The sequence below is a fragment of the Propithecus coquereli genome, unplaced genomic scaffold (genome assembly GCF_000956105.1).
Source record: "Propithecus coquereli isolate 6110/MARCELLA unplaced genomic scaffold, Pcoq_1.0 Scaffold536, whole genome shotgun sequence".
Lineage (NCBI taxonomy): Eukaryota > Metazoa > Chordata > Mammalia > Primates > Indriidae > Propithecus > Propithecus coquereli.
In genome coordinates, this window is record NW_012151241.1 from 87,527 (window position 1) to 104,316 (window position 16,790).

The following is a 16,790-nucleotide window of genomic DNA, read 5'->3' on the forward strand; positions in this document are numbered from 1 at the left end:
AGAAGAAATGATGGAGCTAGAAAAATCACCATTTGTCAACCATTTTAGTAATAAATGATTCAGGCAAGATTCATTAATGGGTGGAAAAATAAGTAAGTGAAAGATGAGGAAAAGGCTATTGATACAGTTTCAAAGTTTCTCCCAACATTTATTAAATATTTACTAATAAATAGAGATACCTGGTAGAGACAGTATATAAGCCAAGTAACAAAAATGGACATCACAAGTTATGGGACAAACTGACATTTTGTGCCTCCTGATATGAATTACTAAGAACACAGCACCACTTCTGTATAAATCGTAAATCACAAGGAAACGTCAGACAGACTCAGAATGAGGGACATTCCACAAATTGGCCAATACTCTTCAAAAATTTCAAGGTCATGAGAGACAAAGAAAGAGTTATTATTCTGCATTGAAAGAGACCAAAGAGACATGACAAATAAATGCAACCTGTTTAAAAGAAATCCTGGATTTCTTTTACAAAACGTGATTGCACAGCTGGGGAAACAGAATGGAGCCTATGGATTAAATGGTAATACTGCATCAATGTCAATTTCCTGATTTGGATGGCTGTTCTGTGGTATTGTAGATTGTGTCCTTGTTTCTAGGAAATATACATTGAACTATCAAGGAGTAGTGGGGCATCCTGTCTGCAACTTGAGAATTCAAATGGTTCAGAGAAAAAGTACATGTGTGCACACATATGTGAGCCTGTATGTGAGAGAGAGGAGGGAAAGAGAATTGTTAATTGAGAAATTTGGATGAAGGATATCTAGGAGCTCTACGTACAATCCTTGTAATTCTCCTGTAAGTTTGAAACTGATTGAAAATAAACAACAGACATAATTACTTCACAGAGAGATTCTAGGCTTGATGAAGCTGGAAAAGGTAGGGGCTCTATTTTAACAAAAGTTATTAGAAGGAACTCAGAAAAACGGGCAGACATGGAGTCACCAATGACTTCCCTGACTGAGAATACACAGAATGGAGTGAAGAAAGTGCCATGCAGAAATCTCTTCTGCAGGAGTCAGCCAGAAGAAATCAGTACACATTCCCAAGAGTAGGAGATACACTAACTTCCTCCTTGAACATAAATAAAAATTGAGAAAGCCATTTCAAGCACGTAAGGACATCTTAGCCCATCCTGGTAAAGATGTGGCACAGGGACATCCCTACTTCCTGCCTCCTCCCTGGCTCTGCAGTTGTCTTACAGCTGTTTATGAATTTTGGCTGGGGCAGGTGCTGCCAGAACTTTCCCTGGGAGGTGGGAGGCTGGGGAGGTGAGAGGGTAGACTGCATGCCAAGCCCATCAGAAAGTTGGTACCACTGATAAGGCCACCCGCCCACATGTGAGTCCTGGACAAGATCAGAGGGAAGGTAGGGCGGGCACAGTTCCCGAGCACCATCTATGTGTGCCAAGGGCCAATATGTCATCATGTTTCATCCTCACCACAAAGCCTGTGAGGTGGGCATTATTGCTGTCATTGTAGAAGGGATAAAGCAAACTTGGAGAGGGTAAGTAGCATGCTCGAGGTCCTGGGCCATTAAGCGCAACGCTTTGCATCCAGGTCTGCCTGGCAGTAGGCCCAAGCTCTTTCCACTACAACGCGTTGGGTCTCTGTCATCTGGGAGCTTGTGAATGGTCTCAGATTTTCCTCCCTTGCAGATTTCTGAGTCAGAGCTACAGCAAGAGTAGTAAATTGCACAAAATCAGTCCCTACCTGACTTCCTTCCCCAGCCTCAGGATTCTTTGACTGAAGGGAGGGATTCCTAGAACTCCTTGAAATTACACTCATCATACTGTGTGGGTATATGTGGATATTTTTTGACAAGAAGGTCTATGGCCTTCATTGGGTTCTTAAAAGGATCTATGACTTTCAAAAGGTTAATAACCACTGCTTTATGCATTATTTGGTATGATTCTTTCTTTTGATAGATGAGTAAATGGAGTTCTTTAACTCTATTTTCTACTTCAAGTTCTTGCTGTTTATTCTGGAGCGACAACAGCACAACCTACGCAGTTCTCTGAGTAGCTTCTGCTCCCTCCCTAGTGCAGTGGAAACATCCTAGGGAGGCCAAACGGCAGGCTGAGCGGCCAGCACTACATCCTTCATAGAGAAATGGAGAGTCCCGCAGGGAGGGGGGTCTGGCTCTTTGCCCAAAGTATCATGAACAATGAGTGTACTTTGTATAAATCGAGGCCACGTGAAAAGAGTGGATACCAGAATTATAATAATTCAGAAAAATGACTCTTTAGACTAGGTAGGTTTGGGGAAAGGATGTGGTTATATCAGACATGTGCTTTGAACCCTGGACCCAATAACTTTTAAGCCTTTTTAAAATAAAAATTTGGGCTGATAAGAGAAAATGAGGCTTTGGCTGAAAATAGTCATCCAGGTGGGTTGCTCTGAGACTGTAACTTTAATAGGCAAATAACCAACACTTTTTCCCACTCCTCATGGGTGTCTTATTAAATTCCTGGGAGGAAACTTTTTGAATGCAGGAGACAGGGTGCTCTCCAAGGACTGAGCAATGATAGTAACCACTGCCCTTCCGTGTGCTTGCCGGATACGCCCAGTGGGTAGAGGGGAGGGGGCAATTGGGCCTTTACAAGACAAACTCTTTTAGGGTGGGAGAAGGGGTTGCATTTGATAATGTAGAGGCTACTGTGCAAAGTTCATTTTATGGGATTTTATTTATTTTATTTTTTGAGACAGGGTCTCATTCTGTCACCCAGGCTACAGTGTAGTAGTGGTCATCCTAGCTCACCACAATGTCAAACTCCTGGGAGACAGGGTCTTGCTCTTGCTCAGTCTGGTCTTGAACTCCTGGCCTCAAGTGATTCTCCCACCTCTGCCTTGCAAAGTGCTAGGATTACAGGTGTGAACCACCACACCCAGCCCATTTTCTGGGATTTTAATATGAAGTACCTTGTAATTGGGCATGAAATGGATAGAAGCAATGTATAAAATCAAATAGGTGAATAATAATATTGTTCCATGTAGTGTTTCTACTTGGAACTTTCTCTTGATATTTTGGTTTACCCCTGAAACATATCTGGAAACAAGAATCTGCTAAACCCATGACAGAAACATTAAAAAAAGACTGGGCAATCAGGACCTAAATGCTTTCCCAGAGAACTCCCCTCAAGAACTTTCTCACAGCCACTGCTGTCCTCCCTATGTGAGCCACTTTCTGGTCCCTCCTAAGTGCGTTCTTTAGCATGGCCTCCTCTCAGAGCCCAGGCCGGCCTGTCTCCAGTCCGCTTGGCCTGCTCCAGAAATCTGTCCTTTCCAAAACGTGCCTTCGAACATGGAAGGGCCTTCCACAGGTACTCTGGCTGTGCACAAAGATTCAGGAATGAGTAAGAGTCTTTCTTCTTTGCTAATACCGCTTGCAAAAACAACAGACACTGGAACATGCACACATGCTTTGGCTGTGAAGACACCTGGCCATGGTGGGCTGTATTATAAAAACCTTGGGCAGCCAGGAGTTTGTGAAAAGCATATACTATATGAAATGGATGATCCATAAAATAAAATAAGAATCTACGAGTCCATCCTGATATAAATAAACAAACGAATGGGGGAAAAGAAAAAAACTTCCTTACAGTGGAACTCCAATTAATAAATGTAGAAGAAATGATGGAAACAGACAATCAACATTTGGCAAACACTACAGAAATAACTGCTTCAGGCAGGAATCATTGAGGGCTGCTAAAATGAGTGGGCAAAAGTGTGATGAGAAACAGGATATTTACATAGTCTCAAAGTATCCCCCACAAGATACTTATTAATTACAAAGAGAAAAATAGTAACTTCCCAATGGAGAAAGCTGGCAAGTACCACCTTAAGCAAGTAATCAAAATTATCAGCAGTAATGGGAAAAATCAACATGATGTGCTTCCTAACACAATGTACTGAGAAGGATACCATGTCACTTTTATGCTATCCTTGCCAGAAATGGATTTAATCAAGAAAAAATGAGGGGGGAGGTGGGATGGGGGAAATCACACCTAACGGGTAAAATGCACACTATCTGGGTGATGGGCATACTTATAACTTTGACTCAAGCAGTACAAAAGCAATTCATGTAACCAAAACATTTGTACCCCTGTGAAATTCTGAAAAAAAAAAAAAAATTATATGTACTCATTCTTTTCCCCTGAAGTACCTGGTTATGGATTAAGTTCTGTATTATTTTACAGAACATCTAATGAGATAAATAACTATATTCCATTTCCAGCTGAAAATAATAGTATCATTTATTTATTTATTTTTTTTACAACTAAACCTTCCTTATGATATATAGGAAATAAGAAAAAGAAGACATAATCTATTAATAATATTTTTGTACTTATATCTCATATTTTTCTCAAATGACTTGAGTCAGCTAATTATATATAGATATTAACCAATGCAAATCATCCCAGTAAGCAATTGGTACTCTTAAGATTATTGTTGTAAGATAGCAAATAAATGTTTCTGCCTAAAAAAAAAATAAATGAACCAAAATTGAGGGTATTGTACCAAATAGCTGGTCAATATTCTTTAGAAGTATCAAGGTTGCCAGGCACAGTGGCTCGTGCCTGTAATCCCGGCACTATGTGGGGCTGCGGCAGGAGGATCGCTTGAGGCCAAGAGTTTGAGACCAGCCTAGGCAACATAGCAAGACCCTGTCTCTAAAAAAAAGAAAACTAAGAATTAGCCAGGTGGGGTAGCACACACCTGCATTCCTAGCTACTTCGGAGGCTGAGGGAAGAGGATCACTTGCGCCCAGGAGTTTGAGGCTGCAGTGAGCTATAATCATGCCACTACACTTAAGTACAGACCGTCTCTCAAAAAAAAAAAAAAAGTCTCAAGGTCATGAAAGACAAAGAAAAGATGAACTATTTAAGATTAAAGGAGAACAAAGAGATCTGACAGCTAAATGCATGACTATTGGGTCCCAGATCAGAGAAAAGACATTAATGAGACAATGTTAACTTCCTGATTTTGATAACTGTGGTTATATAAGATGTTAACATTCTCTGGGGAAGGGTGTGTGAGAATTTTTTTGTCCTACTTTTGCAACATTTTTATAAGCTTAAATTATTTCAAAACGAAAGGTTGAATTACACTTGGAAACATGTATATTAGAGATCAGGCTTTCTCACGACAGCCAGCGCCTGACGTCGTAAAGCTTTGTGGGCTGACATACATCAGGGCTCAACACGGGCTCAGCACCCACATGGGAAGGGGAGGTTGGTATCCACATGGGATCTTATTAGAATCAAACACAGGTCTTGGAGATTTATAGACACAATAAATGATAACATTCAAAAGATATAAAAATATCCATAACGGGTTTCTAGGGAGGGTCACGGGCATGTCAAGTCCCCCCTTCAGCCTCTGGAAGGAGTTGTGTTTTCCTAAGACCTAATCATGTCCAGAGGGACAAGAAATGCAGGCAGAAAACAGCAAAATGTTCATCACTCACTTGTCCTGGGACTCAATATACACGTAGAGATGAGGCTCAAAACACTTGGAAACAATGCCATGAAATGGATTATCTGGGGCTTTGGGCTTCTTTGGCTGCAAAGAAAAAGAAAAGAAAAAAGAAACCCTATACTTGAGCGATCTTTGCAAATTTTCAAGCAATTTCAAAGAATACATCACTTCAAAGTTCATTCTTAACTTATAGCTAAGAGAGCACTCAATGTAACTGAAGTGGGAATATGTCCCGCACTATGATTCATCTCTGTCTGTGAACAAGAAGCCAGCTTTGTTAGCATCATTTACTTGCTTTGTGTGGTGAAAGATTTACTGCTGCTTTGATAACACATGCGTTTTCAATTTGGAAGCTAGTCATCATCTGACTGTGTTTTAAAAATTTAAATCCTGGCTAATAATAGCACCTCATATTTGTATAGTGCCTTAGAATTTATAAAGTGCTTTCACACGATCTAATTTTGATAGCTTCCATCTACTGATTGTTATGGGCCATGCACTTTGATATCAAATAATATGTCGTCTACTCCTCACAATAATCCAATTATTACTACTATTTTACACCTCAAGAAATAGAGACTCAGAGGGTTCTAACAGTCTGCCCAAAGGCATGTGCATAAGCTTTCTACTTCTTAAACTTTCTATTATAGCATTATTTTCCTGCAATGGAAAATACTTTAATACTCTATAATATAAATAAGTAAATGTAAGAAAAAGAAGGGTGGGGAACCAACATAGGGTTGCCAACTTTTTATTTTGCTAATTTCTCTTCTTACCACAAGTTCCTAAAAAAGTATTTTATACCTCCAAATTTTATAAGGCTAAAATAGTACCATAAGGGCAGTCCATTCTAAGAAAGGATAGCTGGTAACTTTATTGAAGGTAGATAGACAAATAAATATAGACAGATAAGACTATATTGCCTTTATTTTTTGCCTTTGACCACAAAAACACTAGACCAGCATTGGTCCCCAGACTGTTACTTGGAAATGTGGTTCAGAAGAAGTGGGCCCTGCACGGGAAGAAGTTTTAGGAATATCTTAATCTATTCATTTTGCTTATAGTTTCCTTTTTATGTATGCACAAAAGTGATATATGATAAAAAAATCTATGTATAAGTCTGAAGAGCTCATTCAGTAAGTATAAAATACAGATTCTAAATGATAATAGAAGATGGCTACATGATATTCCCACACATTCATCTCAATCAATCTGCCGCAGGTCCTGACCAAATAGCGATGGCATCTCATCCGCCTCTGCCCACTAAGGTGCTCTTCTGCAGTGAGGAGGGACACTGGACCCTGTCACCACGGCACCCAGGTCCTCTTGCGGTGTTCTTAGTGTGAGTTGAAGCAAGAGGGAAACAATGGGAGGTTTGCTGAAGTTTTCTTTTTTCTTTTTTCCCTAGCAGGGCTGCCTCCTTCCTCTGCCTGCTTTATGAATGTGCTCATGTTTAGATAGTAGGTGCTGGAATTTCAGCTCAAACTGGTGTCTCCCTTTGCACTATCCAGCTCCCCAAAGGGTTGATTCTCAGCTTAAAAACTATACTAAGTCATTTAGCAGTAGCATTCAGGCTGGATTTCTGAGTGTGTGAATTCTGCCCAAAAGCTGCAGATGTTTAAGCTATTTCCTCCTGCAGTTTGATGGACTAATAAAAGGTTACTGTTGTCACAGTAAGGAGGTCTGCAGCTGGTCCCATTTCCTTTTATTACTATCCAATGTAAACAGATTAAATCTAACTGCTCGGATCACCAGAAGGGTACATTTTTAAATCAGAAATTCCTTATTTCTTCTCCCTCTTTCTTTTATACTTTTCTCAGTCTCCTTTCAGATGTCATTTTTTATCATTGGGAATATCTTGGCAACTGATTGTTCAGGCCCTCTTGTAAACTAAATACCTCTTTTCAAGTTCACGCTCCCTTCTCAACAGCCAGGCGTAAACTGCAGCAGTGAGCAGGGAGTGACCCTTACCTTGAGGGCCAACTGCCTACTGATTACAGCAACGCAATGGGGTGGATGACCCAGGGAACTGGTAGGGGCCTTCGCAGCAACCACCTCTGGCTGAGTTTGCCACTAACATCCGTGGAGTTCCTCCCCAACACCCGACAGGGCTCCTCTGTCCCTGTGCACCCAGCTCAGGAGCCATCAGGCTGCTGGGAAGAGGGAGATCCTGGTGCTCCCGCCTAATCGGCCACAGGCAATACAAGTGCCAGCGAGGCAGTGGGAGGTCAGGGATGGCATCTGAGGAGGCATTAGTCACTGGTGCGTAAGTTTTACTACCAATGAGTAATAGCCCATGAAATTGCGGGTGGCTCATCTAGTCCTGCGGGTATTCATTAAGTTTATATATTTTTTAAACAGGCATAAAACCTTCAATTCAAAAGAAAGTCCACAATACAAGGTGACTCAAGACGGAACTGCTCTGAATCCAGGAACTTAGGTCCCTGGTCTCCTCCCAATTCCCCACAGCAACATCTGAGGGAATACCAAGGAACACGGTTTGGAAACCATTAACCCTCTCGACAGGTAAAGAAACTAGGGGAGTCTAGAGAGAGTAAATAACCTATTTAAGGTCACATGATCAGTTAATGGCAGACCGGAGTCTAGCATTTTCACCACCACATGACTCTGCTTTACTGCATGTATTTATGGGATGTCAGTGTTCTTTGTTCTTACAATGAGCAGGTCTCGGTCCTTACAGTAACAACTTCAAGCTTCCAGGATGAACAAAAAGCTCCAAGAGAAAGAAAAATTATATTTTACCTGGCAAAACTGATTTCATAGGTATAATATCACAGGCCTCTCTATCATAATCCAATTTGGTGACATCCAGAGACTACTAGTTAAAGGGATAACTCTTCGTGGCAGCACTAAGAGCATCTGAGCGTTCAACTGCACGATTCTGGACATGACAACAGCAGCCACTAGCACTGGGGAGACCTGAGGGCCCCGCCAATGGTGCTACTGCACAAAGCAGGCTCAAAGGGGACAGGTGACCCCGTGTGGGTGGAGGACACACCAGAAGAATGAGCTCTCCGGCCAGGACTCCTCTTTCTACTGAGTCCTCATACCCAAACTGTGGGAGGTGCATTTATTTAGTTAGAAGAAATCTTTTGTTTTCTCCCATGCTAGCCAATAGCATGATGACTTTAAGTCAATTACAGCTAATCCTATACATCCCTGGGATATCCCCTCAGTTTTGTTCATTCACTTCTATTCCTGAGATTCATTTCTATGTCCTCCACTCTTTAATGAGACGTGAAGGCATTAAAAAAAAAAAAAAAAAGCACTGGGAAAGGAATTGTAGTTTCTGACTGCTAGACCTGGCTTTCAGTCTTAGCTCCTCCACTTCCAAACTACACGACTGTGGGCCAATCACTTAACCTCTCTCGGCTGCAGTTTCATCACCTATAAAATGAGAGGCAGGCATCGTGAAGACAAAATGAAATAAAGCATGCAAAAGACTTTTAAATTACAAAGCGCTATAAAAATGTAAGGTATCCATTTTTATTACCGTCATTTAATCAATGGACCAGACACATTTTATTGCGTCACTTCAGAACCGCTCCTGGAAATTCCGCTCTCTTAGCTCCTGCCAGGCTTGCGCACCTACCCTCACCATGCTAGGAACGCAGGCCTCGCTGCGAAATGTGTGGCTACATGTTTCCCAGAGCTGGTCTTCCCAGCCAGCCTCCCTTTTGGTGGTGTCTGGAGCAAAATAATACCATAAAATAATCCTCTAGCAGCCAAGTGTAGAAAATTAAAAAGAAGGATCACTAATCCAGAAAGGAAAAGTCCTGATTTATGGCTCTAACCTCTCTTGTCATAAAATGGCAGTGAAACAAAAACACCATTCTGTAGGATGAAGGGAGAGGAAATTTAGAGTTGGACAGAAAAATCCAAAGGAAATTAAAGTGCTAGTGTGCTCTGAAAAGTAACTCTCCAAATATGCCATCGGTCACCTTGTTATTTCCAGGCCTCCCCAATGGCTTCCAGACCTAAAGAGATCAGCTTACACGGCATGGAGGCCTCTGCTAGCGGACGGTGCTGCTAGCTTCCCTGGGATCTTTCAGCCTCTCACATCATCACGGAGTCAGATGAGAGTATGACCGAAAGCTAAGCTGACAAGTTCAGGAGATGATGAATGAGGCAGAGCAGAATTCTGCTGGCCCTACCGCATGGGCTAATTAAGCGATGTGTGCTGCTAAGTCCTGGTGGGGAGGCTCTTCAGGAGCAGAGATGTGGGGCAGGAAAGGCTGCCCTTTCACTCTGTTCTCTCAATGCACTTTCAGAGAAAGCCCTTCTGTAAAGACCACCAAAGTTGTAATCTCGGAATGTGTCAATAGCCAGAGAATCATATCTGGAGCAAGTGGACCCATTTGCAGAAGCACACATTAGGTAGGTTACCCGCCCATGGTAATGCAAACCAGACTCACTTGATCCAAATCTCCTTTCTCGGTTGCCAGCTCCTCCATCTCTGGTGCTGGCTCATCTTCCAGGAAGGGATTGGTAGATGTGGGTGGAGACTCGAGTTTTTTCTGTTAAGTAGACATGAGAAAGAAGTATTTTTTGAGCATATTCAATAGTCCTCCCCATTGATCTTCTGCTTTTTCCAAGTCTCCTCAACAGCTAAGTCATGAAATCTGATTTAACACACAAGAACTGAGGCAACACAGACCACATTCTTACCTCCAGGCCTTCACAATGCTTTTCTGCCTTTCTGAAACCTATTGCCCACGCCGCCCCAATTCTAATCTGGCTAAATTCTCACTCATCTTGCAGATCTCAAATTAGAAGTCCCTTCTGCTGGAAAACCTTCCCCATCTGTCAAGTTTGGGTTAGATGTCCCTGCCACATGGTATAAGTCTCCTACTCAGGTATTTATTAAAATATTTCAATTGAGCCAGGCTCACACCTGTAATCCTAGCACTTTGGGAGGCCAAGGTGGGAGGATCACTTGAGGCTAGAAGTTCAAGACCAGCCTGAGCAACATAGACCCCCATCTCGACAAAAAATACAAACATTAGCTGGGCGTGGTGGCACACCTGCAGTCTCAGCTACTCAGGAGGCTGAGGCAGGAGGATTGCTTGAGCCTGGGGGTTTGAGGTTGCAGTGAGCTATGATGATGTCAATACACTCTAATCTAGGCAATAGAGCAAGACTGTATCTCAAAAAAAAAAAAAAAGAAAGAAAAAGAAAAAAGAAATGAAATAGAATAGAATAAAATAAAATATTACAACTGTCCATTTATTTGTCTTTTCCCCTTTAGACTCTGATGGCAGGGATCGTAGCTGTCTTATTCCCCATCCTATCTCTGGTGTCTGGCATGTGGTAGGTCCTCAATAAATACAAATGAATCGAAATGCCAGATGGGTTTGAATTCTAGAACAAACTACAAAGTTGATCTCACGCGTTCTAGATTATAGACAGAAGTCTCTTCCCATATAAGTCCCATTATAACAAAGAATGTAGAAATCTCCTCGAGAAAAATTACTTCCCTGCTCCTAAATATGACCGCTGTTTCAAAACAGATCATTGAGTGGGACCACAGGCTAGTGGGAAAGCTGGAGGCAGGAGACATGGGTTTTAGCTCCAATGGTGCTGCCCTGGCCAAACCATCTAGCTTCTCTGAGCCACAATGGCTACATCTGCTGAATGGGGATACAGTCACAGGACTATCTGAAGGATGAAATGTGATAAAGTGGGTGAAAACCTGGAAGAAGCACATGATACATATGATGGTCACTGATGCTGTTAATTCCAGTGCAACTACAGAATTGAGACAACTCTTTGGAATTTTTTATAATTTGACCTAGAGATGTTATTCACACCCAGGAGCTGAGAATTTCAGCAGAAAGGAAGCCAAGTGGACAAGCAGGAAAAAGGGGATTGGTTGGTGCTGGGAATGAGGGGATGGCTCTCTGGGGGCAAGCAGCTAAGTGGAAAGGCAGTTTCTAAATGTAATTGTGACATTTTAGCCAATACTAGTGGAGCAACGTGAGCTAATGCCTAAGCCAAGACGGACAGCAGAAGGACCGCAGTGTGAATGACTTCGCCAAGTGCCAGAATATCACCTGAAGATATTATACAAACAAAAGACAAAACAAACACAAAAAAGAAAAACCACACCTGTGTCTGGTTTTGGCTTTAAGACAATTCTGCTTACACTCATTTCCACTACTTAATTCTTGGCCAAAATTCTTGGATGCTACTTATGTAGATAGACACAGCCTCAGTGTATGAGAAAGCCTTGTGATGACTGCATTAGCTCAAGGGAATTGTTAGTAAGATGATGACTGTTGTGATATCCTAGTGAGAAACAAAATAGTCTAAAAACCAAGCAAACATTTCAAATTTGCACACTCTGAACTTTGGCTTCTTTGCCTGAGGAAAAAAAAAATCCCTGTAAACGTACTTATTTTTAGAAAGCAGTATTTCTAAGCTTTAGTTGTCTTTTTAAGGGTCACTGGTATTTTAGGGAGAGGGGAATAGTAAGAAAGCAAAACTACCAAGCTTAATATTCAACAATAAAAAAATTTGTCAATAGCATTAGATTCCTGATTCCACTGGCTTAACAGTGGGTTTCGGGATCATGCTATTGAGCTGAGTCACTGTGATTCTGTCTTTTGGTACTTTGTAGATGTGGAAAGCAAGTCAGTTAACTGAAGTTAAAAGCTTTGTTCAAAATTGTTCAGCGATGGAAACAGGATTTGATTTTTTGAGTTAAATGTTTCTCATCTAAGTCTATCAGGGTCGGTAAGAACATCTCACGATTATATACAGGTGTGCCTCATTTTTAAAACATAAGGTGATACTGGAAATCATGGCACAAAGCAGACATGGGGAGGTGGACTGAGGGTGTTTCTGGGCTCTGGTGTAGAATGTCAAGTGCATGGATAAAGTAGGAAGAAATAAAACATAAAAGGCAGCACAGAACAAGAAGAGAAGCATCTGAGGCAGTGTACGCCTGGGTTACGTGTTTAGTGTTACTGGGCCAGAAGATTCCCAAGGTTTCTTCTCCATCTCCACAGTCGGTCTCCATTGATGGACGGATGAAATGACTGTGGGGGGGTCGTGGACACAGGAGCTCCTGGCTCATTCATCTGTGGCACACACATTCCGAGTGTGGACCGAGCTAGTCCAAGATAGGTGATTCGTGCCTGTGTTTAGACGGATGTGCTGGGCACCAGGAGTAAAGCTGTGCACAGACAGACTGCCCTCTGCTCTCCTGGAGGTTAGGGTCTGCTGGGGGAGACAGGCTTTAATCAAATAGTCACATAAGCATGCAATAAGGGCCATGAAGGAGAAGTAGGAGTTGTTAGGAAAGCACGCAATGGAGGGTCACAGAAAACTTCCCTAACAATGTTAGAGCCAGAACTGGAATGTCCCCCAGAGTTAAATATGTGAAGGGGGGGAGGAGTGGGGTGGAGGATGGAGCAGATATTTCTAGGCCCAGGAACAGCATGTTTGCCATTCACTCAACAATTACGCACTGAGCATCTATTCTGTTCAGGAACACTTCTGTGCACTGGGGATGCAACGGAATAAGACAGGTAAGAAAGGAAGGCGATGAGACAAAAAGAAACTTTAGGAACTGGGGTGGGCTGGAGGTGAGGGTGGGGAAGTGCTTCTACATACAGGGTGATCAGAAAAGGCCTCTCTGAGAATGTGAGAGTTGGCCCTGAGTAAGCAGACAGAGCCAGCCAATCAGGCAAAATCTTGGTGGGGGAGGCGAGGGGAGTCTTCCCAGCAGGGGGACCCAAAGCAAAGGCTGGAAAGAGCTTGGTGAGTTTGGGGGACAGAAAGGAGGATGAGGGCATGGGGTAAGAGAGGGAGTAGGAACCCAGTCGCATGGTCTTTTGTGGGCTATGTTACAGACAGATTTTCTTCTCACTACAATTGGGAGTCACTGGGGGTTTTAAACAGGGAAGTGATACGATCTAATTTGGATTTTTAAAATATTCCACTGCCATCCATGGGAAGAATGGACTATAATGGGAGCAAGAAGACAGTTTAAGAGGTTACTATAGTGTTCCAGGCAAGGGCTGATGGAGAAGTAGACTGAGCTGGTGACGTGGACACAGAGAAAAGTGGCCAGATTGGGATATAGTTAGAGCCACGGAATTGCTGAGAGAGAAAGTGAGGGCAAAGGAAAGAAAGGAGTCAGGGACACTCACTTTTTGGCCTGAACAAGCATGTGGCTGGTGTTGCCCTTCACTGAGATGGGGCACTCTCATGTGGAGGTGAGGGCACAGGCTCTGGATCTGACAAACCTGGGTTCAAGTCCAGGCTCTACCACTGGGTATGTTGCTTAACTTCTCCAAGCCTCAGTCTCTTATCTGCAATGTGAAGGGATAGTAACACCTGCCTCTTTAGAACTGTTACGAGGATTAAATGAGGTCATGTGTTCCAAGCATGAGATATGCAGTTATGCGCCACATAATGACATTTCCATCAATGACAGACCGCATACGTGATGGGAGTCCTGTAATTACAATGGAGCTATATAATGGAGTAGGCTATACCATCTGGGCCTGTGTAAGTACGTTCTAGGATGTTCACACAATGATGAAATTACATATGATGCACTTCTCAGAACATACCCCGTCATTAAGCAACACATGGCTGTATATATAAAGTGTCTTAACACACGGTCTGGCACATAGGGAAAAGCTCTGTAAGCGGAAGCTTTCAGTAGTATTGAACAGGGTGAGCAACTAAGTTAGGCAGAACTGTTGTGTTTCTCTTAATGAAGAAACTCTCAGAAGGGAAAGAAGTGGGAGCACAAGGCTAAAGGTCTTATAAAAAGAATTCCTTTTAATCACGAGTGAGATCCTATCCCTACTATTTTGTCTCTTTGAGATCTCTCCAGGAAATGAAAGCAATGGTCTCATCAGCTGACAAGTGCAAAGGCACACTGAGCTGCTCCCTTCTTCCCTGGACCACAGCAAAGCGCTCACAGTACTGCACATACCACCCACCACCCTGATGGTAAATGTAATGTTATGAAACCCTGAGGTGTGGATATGGACTCCTGCTACTTAGAGGGCTATGTTACGGCTCAGATTAATTTGCTGTGATAAAAGAACAGGTCTTTGCAGAGAGCAATCACTGGCACAATGTGGCCTTCTGTGCAAGAGCCCTGTTGTCAGAGCCAACCGGATCACACTTCCCGGTCCTGCTCTGCAGCTGTTGTAGACCATAGAGAATTACAAGTTTGGGTTTAGATTTGTAGTAACTCAAATGACATATATTCCATGAACTCTGGGGCTGCTAAATAAAACCAAAATTTTGCCAAGAAGTGAACAACTTCCCAATTTTAAAATAATTCATTCTTATTTGCTATGATGACAGCTGATTTCAAGTCCACACAGGAAGGCAAAATTCTTCATACAGCACGTTAATTCCTACTGATTAAATCACATGGGATTTCCAGCACCTCCAAAACAAAAAGGGCTGCATGACAACCAAGCTGCCTAATTTACTGTTAGGAAGGGCAAGTCTGGCTTCAGTCAGCAGCATATCCATATGAGTCTGCCTGCACAACTTCCTTTTTGAGGCCCTAGCTGGACATGTCAAATTATCAAAGAGGGAACTCTGAAATTTAAGACTCACTTTTTTCCTTTCCCTGGAGGAGAAAGCTTTCAGTTATGAGATGAAAGTTCTGCACTTCTCATTCCATAAATGTTTTACTTCAGCCCAATTCCTAATTTGTCCTTAAGAGATGGCCTGGGGGCTTTAGCTGATAGTCAAGATTGTGAGCACAGAGCCATGCACACCTGGTGTTTACTATTGCTGGGACCACTCTCTTGCTACCATGTTCATATCTTATATTGTGACAGTTACGTATAGGTTTCTTTCTCCTACTAGACCATAAACACCTGTCTTATTCAATTTCTCATCTTTTTCTAAGGCCCTGCACAAAGACGAAGCTTGACAACTATTTGTGAATAAATGCTGATCAGAAGAGAAGCCCTCAATAAAATCCCTTTCAGAAACATGAGCAACATGTTCTATTGTCTGTAAACAAAACAAAAAGCCTGTTTATGTGTGTGCATGCATACTTGTAAGAGTCTCAAAAATATACCCCAAACTATTAAACAGTGGATATCTCTAGGAATTTGGAGTAGTTGAGAAAGAAGAGATCTTCCTTTTAAAATATTTTATTCTGTTTCAGTTTTTGACAACCACGTATTGCTCTTTATTTTGGGGAGAGGGTAGATAGGATATTTACCTAAAGAGTGAAGATGATTTATAAATAACTCATACAGTATTTTCTAAAGTGCTTAACACTTTTAAATTGCAATGTAATTCATGTAACATAAAATTCACCATTTTAAAGTCATTTACAATTCAGTGATTTTTAGTATATTCACAAGGTTGTGCAACCCTCACCACTATCTAATTCCAGAACATTTTTCACCCCAAAAAGAAACCCATACCCATTAAGGTGTCACTTCCCAATCTTTCACTTCCCAGTCCTTTCTGTCTCTGTGCATCTGCCTATTTTGGGCATTTCATATCAATGGAATCATATAATCTGTGACTTTTTGCATCTGTCTTCTTCCATGTAGCATAGTGTTTTCAGGGTTCATCCATGTTGTAATACGTGTCAGTACTTCATTTATTTTTATGGTTAAAAAATATTCTATTGTATGGATACACCATATTTTATTTATCCATTTGTCCATTAATGGACATTTGGGGTGTTTCCCGCTTTTGGCTGTTGTGAATAGTGCTGCTATGAACATTTGTGTATGAAGTTTTTAATATGAACATATGTTTTCAGTTCTCTTGAGTATATACCTAGGAGTGGAAACTTGTAATTTAAAAAAAAAAATCAGATTTCTTTGCCTTTTTTATTTGGGAGAGTCACCCCTTTACATTAGGAATCAGTATATTAACACTGTGAGATGCACTAAAACGAAGAATGACTACCTCTTCTGAATCTTAATAAATCACGACTGATATTAAGGCTCGGTGCTGGGAGAGATCAAGCTGCATTCATAAGAATCAGTGAGAATCCAGAAAGCAGTTTAAAACAGAGGCTATCTGAAAATTGAAAATGCTCCTACCTTTGACTCTATAGTTCCACTAGTATGTGGACATTTGCAAACAAAAATTTTTCACATAGCCTTATTTATAAAAGTGAAGAGCTGGGCACAGTGGCTCACACCTGTAATCCTAGTAACTAGGGAGGCTGGGGTGGGAGGATTGCTTGAGCCCAGGAGTTCAAGACCAGCCTGAGGAACACAGTAAGAAATAGTGAGAGCCTCTCTCTTAAAAAAAAAAAAATGT

At 41.8% G+C, this 16,790-nt stretch overlaps 1 protein-coding gene across 1 annotated transcript in view; it reads right to left on the minus strand.

Moving 5' to 3' along the window:
• VPS53 (vacuolar protein sorting 53 homolog (S. cerevisiae)) overlaps positions 1 to 16,790 on the minus strand; it is a 144,732-nt gene that overhangs the window by 51,637 nt on the left and 76,305 nt on the right. The window contains exons 12-13 of the mRNA XM_012657323.1: positions 9,929 to 10,030; positions 5,482 to 5,576 (exon numbers count right to left, since the gene is read on the minus strand). Coding sequence (XP_012512777.1) covers positions 5,482 to 5,576; positions 9,929 to 10,030 — 197 coding nt within the window. The remainder of the gene's footprint in view (positions 1 to 5,481; positions 5,577 to 9,928; positions 10,031 to 16,790) is intronic.